Raw genomic sequence first — 5629 nt, forward strand, 5'->3', positions numbered from 1 at the left:
ACTTGGAGAGAAATAGCATCGGCTATAATGTCACCGGTATATAGCGCTTGTTTAGACACATATAGGCGATCTGTCTCTGGAGGCGATTCACCTCTGATGCACGTGCTGTAATAAGATTAAACGTATATTTGTAAAGCATCGATAACAAGCCAAAGATTAACAGGCTAGGGATTGTTATAGGAATATGGCTATGCGAGCCATATACTAATATATTTATCTGTTGATGTTTGGCTTTTTTTTTTTCATATGAGATATGGCTATAAGCAAACACAACAGAAATTGTTCTGCGAAAATACCATATACTTTCAAATGATCTACAACATCATGACATGACAAATAATATCAACATCAATCTAATAATATAGGCTAGATTTTAGGCTATACCATTCGACAACGAGAAGGGCTGAGTAAAACTATTGCATGCAATTCCAAGACATAGACTGCTGATTGAGGCAGCTTGGAATTAAACATATAACTCACTGTATAGTCCTTCAATTCGCAAAATTACAAACACATACAATTGTATCCAATACATTTTGCACTGAATTGCCTAATTGTATTTTTCTCTCTCCTTGAAATACAAACAGCTTAAAAGCAGGGTGTTGAGATATAGCCTAACTAAATAGTTGCATGGTTAGTATATATTCTACACATCCAGACAAGCTAAATCTCACAACGAGCACAACTATAGCTGCATATAACATTATGTAATTACTACACGTATAGCAAGCAAAGATATGTTGACAAACCTTGAATAGGCTACATTTCATAGTTTCTTGACGCATCCGACTATATCCGGCTCCTGTGGCTGTAAAATGCAGGCCTTTAACACATTGCATTTATGGATGCAAAAGTTAGCTTGCAGAACAAGTATATTCATCAAAACTATTGCTCATATGCGTTGCAGCCAACCAGCGCCAGATTTTTTTGTGAATTTCCAAAGTGGAGGGTCTCGGGACGAGGGTCTTGCTCTCTGACTCAATAATCCAGAAGGTTGAGAGGTTTGCGTCATTTACATAATGTTAGAGGTCTCGGGCTCAGGCCTATACCTTTCTTGTTTCCCTGTAAAGCCACCATGCGCCTTTGCCAAAAGCGTGAGAAAGCCTCACAGGAAGTCCGATAAAATACAGGGTTTTCAGGTAAGAATTGTGTTCCTTTTGACGAGAATGTTTCCGACTGCTTTTGTTTCACTTTAAGACATATTTGGAGGGAAATAGAAAATAGCCTTTTATAAGGAATTTGATTTTGAATAGTATACCTTTCGATCAAACTGAATTATACATTTGATAATTGTACTAATGTTGAGTTTATCATAATTATAACTGATTTGGAACCACTGAGGCATGCAGTATAGTTTGCTGTGCTTCCACAATAGAATCCATCCACTCCGATATGCAGCTCCAGTGTAATTGAAGGATGCGACTGAGCTATAGTAAATATTTATTGAAATATGCAGAACAATGATTTAGCCTACTACATATAATTAGGCTAACAACTTAACCGGAGATGGGTGTTGTTAATATGTCGGTAGGCTATAATTGATGGCTAACCATGTCACATCTTAATTTGTTCAATTATGTGCTGCATGTTAAATTACATGGGCTCGTGCAAGCGCATGCCCCCTTCTCCAACTATACCGAATAACACAAGTTATCCAAAACTAATTGTAGCCTTATTTTAGACCTGGAAAAACTTTGGATATACAATTGGGTACCAGAAGAACTTCTTAAAACTTGGTCTCTCTGTGGCATGTTGTATTGCACAACATACTGTTGATATTGTCCTGTTTGTCAAAACAAATCATCATCCTCATCATTATCCTCATCATTATCCTCATCATCATCCTCATCCTCATCCTCATGAGCAGCTATCAGCACCACTCTTTACTATCACTACATTAGTTATTCGACCGTTGCGGCTTTGATATTTGATAAGATGCCCCATAAGAAAAACTAAAATGGCCATCTCTATACACCTATATCGATGCATGCAACATTATCAATACCGCTAAAGCTTACACATTCATGTTATAACGTTGAACAATGGATGGTCGGTCGCCTATAGTGCATTGGTTTATATTACGCTGTGTTGATCATTATTACTTTTCTCTCTCTCTCTCTCTCTCTCTCTCTCTCTCTCTCTCTCTCTCTCTCTCTCTCTCTCTCTCTCTCTCTCTCTCTCTCTCTTTCTTTCTTTCTCCCTCTCTCTCTCTCTCTCTCTCTCTCTCTCTCTCTCTCTCTCTCTCTCTCTCTCTCTCTCTCTCTCTCTCTCTCTCTCTCTCTCTCTCTGTCTCTCTCTCTCTGTCTCCCTCTCAGTGATTTGGCCACTATGGCGCCAGACAGTTTACACAAAAGATTAAGATGCCAGGTCAAGCTGGGGAGTGTAGCCATGTATTAACGTCGACAAGGGAACAAGATCGCAAACATATCCAAGTGTCATCATCAATGCATGTTGATTGGGCTCGAGGAAAGACTGCAATTAATTCCAAATACCATAGGTATTGTCTGAAATGTGCATGAAGTCTTATTAAACAGGTGCAGCTTTTTTCTGTTTACTTCTGCATTAGCCTATACATTATGACCATTGCCATGAAATGAATTATAGATTGTGCAAATATGATATTATTTTTGGCCTAAATTGTGGCTTTGTGTGTCAGGAAAACTGCTGTCGCCAGAATGGAACTTAAGTGTATTTTAGTCTAGATCCTATCGTTCCTTAAATAAATAAATAATAAATAAATAAAATAGCTCTGTATCAATTGATATAGCCTTGTAGCCATAATTTTACATTATGAAAGTGACATCCTCACAGAGGATCCCTGCAGTTTCCATGTCAGTATTTTGTCACTTAAAGCCTCACTCTTGGTGGAGCAAAAGTATTATTATGCTTAAGACGCATAAATTAGGTCATGGTCATATTGAGAACTTTCGTTTTGTAGCCCTTTGATGATGCATGGCGCTTATGCATGTCTGTTCAAAGTGCTCTCAAAGTTTATAGAAAGTATGGAATTCCCCACTGACACAAAATAGTCTTATGTCCTCAGATCATGTGCCCAGCTTGTGGTGAATAAGTGTGCTATCAGTATCAGAGCACATGCTGATCAATATGTTGTCACCTGTTTATGTGTATAAATCACACACCAAAGATTTATAAATATCATGGCTGCATTTACTATCATTGCAAACAACTGAACAAACTGCATTTTAATCAATTATTTCCCTAAAAATGTCAATGACTATTGTTTGCTCGTTTAGGATGGTTGCTCCGCCCCCTGTGTTTGTCGTAAACCTGGCTCCTGGCTACAATAAACCCGAGCTAAGAGCGCCCTGGACTCGCCTCCTTCTCCAAGGCGATCAATAGGATCTCAGGCGCACTACAAGCACTCTCTTACGTAGACATCCACAAGGAGAGAGCTGATACAACAACACGGTTGATCTGCTCAACCAAATCTACCTGCTTTCCGAACCATGTCGCTGAGCCCAAAGCATACGCCTTTCTCAGTGACAGATATTCTGAGTCCAATCGAGGAAACCTACAAGAAGTTTGGCGGCATGGACGGCGCAGGGAACCTAACCTCTCCACTGGGAGCTTACCGACAACCTCAGGTGTCTCAGACTGGCATGCAGCAGCACTCCATGGGCCACAACGCGACGGTGGGGACCACCTACCACATGCCACACTCTGTGCCCCAGTTCTCGCACAGCGCGATGGGGGGATACTGCAATGGGAGCATAAGCAACATGGGAGACCTCCCGTCGTACCAGGAAAGCATGCGAAATAGTGCAGCAGCAACAGGGTGGTATGGCGCCAACACTGATCCAAGATACTCAACAAGTAAGTTATATATGGTCAATTTATACACACTTACACAAACAACTTTTTAAATTAATACATTAAAACATATTATTTTTTTCAACGAAATAAATAATCTGTTCCTGTTGTCAACATGAATGAGCATATAGTCTATTGTCAATGAGACAATTTATTAACATTATGGAAATGGTTTACAACATTTTAAGAAATATTTTAATCAACATGAAACATTATGTATTCGAAATGAGAAGCTGTCTGGCCTCATTCAAAACATTTTTGGGTCATTTTGACCATTACAAAATGTATTGTAATACAAAGGAAGATATGTATTTTATTATTATTATAATAATTATTAGCATTATTCTTATTCTTATTACTATTATTCTTATTACTATTATTATTATTATTATTATTATTATTATTATTATTATTATTATTATTATTATTATTATTATTATTATTATTATTATTATTATTATTATTATTATTATTATTATTATCCACTTGAAAAAAAAACTTTCTGTGGAAAAGCTGATACCTGACAACACTTCTGATAATTACGCATGACAGTCAATAATCAACATAACTATAAGTTGAGGCAAAGGAGACCATTATTCCATTTCCATGATTATTGAACGCACGTATATGTATGTATATTTTTAAGTTTCTAGATTCATGGGACCTTCCACAGGTATGAACATGGCTGGAATGGGGAGCCTCTCAGGAATGGACGGCAGCAAATCGATGCCAGCCCTGCACGCGGCGCCCAGACGCAAGCGGCGCGTGCTGTTCTCCCAGGCGCAGGTGTACGAGCTCGAGCGGAGATTTAAGCAACAGAAATACCTCTCGGCGCCGGAGCGGGAGCACCTGGCCAGCATGATCCACCTGACGCCGACCCAGGTGAAGATTTGGTTTCAGAACCACAGGTACAAGATGAAGCGACAGGCCAAGGACAAGGCGGCGCAGCAGCAGCAGCAGGACTCCAGCCTATGCCAACAGTCGCAGTCCCCGAGGCGCGTGGCGGTGCCGGTTCTGGTGAAGGACGGTAAACCGTGTCAGAACGGCTCCAACACGCCCACCGCGAACCAGCAGCAGCAGGTGCAGCAGCAGCAACAACAGCAACAGCAACAACACCAACAGAACGGATCTGGGGTCGTGCTCCCGGCCTCCAGTAATGCCATCATCAACCAACATCAAAACCAACAGGTCAACGTCTTGGTACAGGCCCAAGACCTGGAGGAGATGTCCCCTAGCCCCCCCTCCCTCCACAGCCAGCTGAACATGGCACAGATAGACACTTCTGCTGTAGACTACACCAGTAGCATGGTCAACTCAAACCTCCTATACGGCAGAACGTGGTAGGACCATACTGTCATTTCCCGTTTTTATATATGTTATAACCTGCGAATGAGCCCGAGAGCAAAACGTGAAATATATCATGTTGATATACGACTGTGAGAAAATGGAGCCCTTGGTGGCTGAGGGGACAGAGCGCACACTGCAGGCGCACCAGCTGATCATCAGGGCACGTTTTCTTGACATTTCTGAGAGGGGGGTGTCTATTTTTGAACATTACACGAAATGGCTGCCCTTGAAACCAATTATGTTGTTTCTGCACCTTTTGTAATCAATGTTATGGACTTGCTACTTATGATGTTTAAACGTAGTCTATGTTGTTGTTGAACAGACAGGAATGCTGCTCAACTTGAGCGGGACGGAGGCTATAGGTGAGATCAGGTTTTGAAGTTCTCAAGGTGTACTAAGCCACCACTCCTTTGCGGTGATAACCTGGTATTTTATCCTATTAATATTGTAA

General features: G+C 40.6%; 1 protein-coding gene across 1 annotated transcript; it reads left to right on the top strand.

Moving 5' to 3' along the window:
* Positions 1–3467: 3467 nt before the first annotated feature.
* On the top strand, positions 3468–5175 carry nkx2.4a (NK2 homeobox 4a; the record flags this gene model as incomplete). Its single annotated transcript, XM_084309753.1, has 2 exons — positions 3468–3834; positions 4505–5175. 2 exons carry the CDS (start codon positions 3468–3470, stop codon positions 5173–5175), a joined length of 1038 nt encoding a protein of 345 aa, XP_084165879.1.
* Between the last annotated feature and the right edge of the window lie 454 nt (positions 5176–5629).

Source organism: Notolepis coatsorum (genome assembly GCF_963971535.1).
Source record: "Notolepis coatsorum genome assembly, chromosome: 3".
NCBI lineage: Eukaryota > Metazoa > Chordata > Actinopteri > Aulopiformes > Paralepididae > Notolepis > Notolepis coatsorum.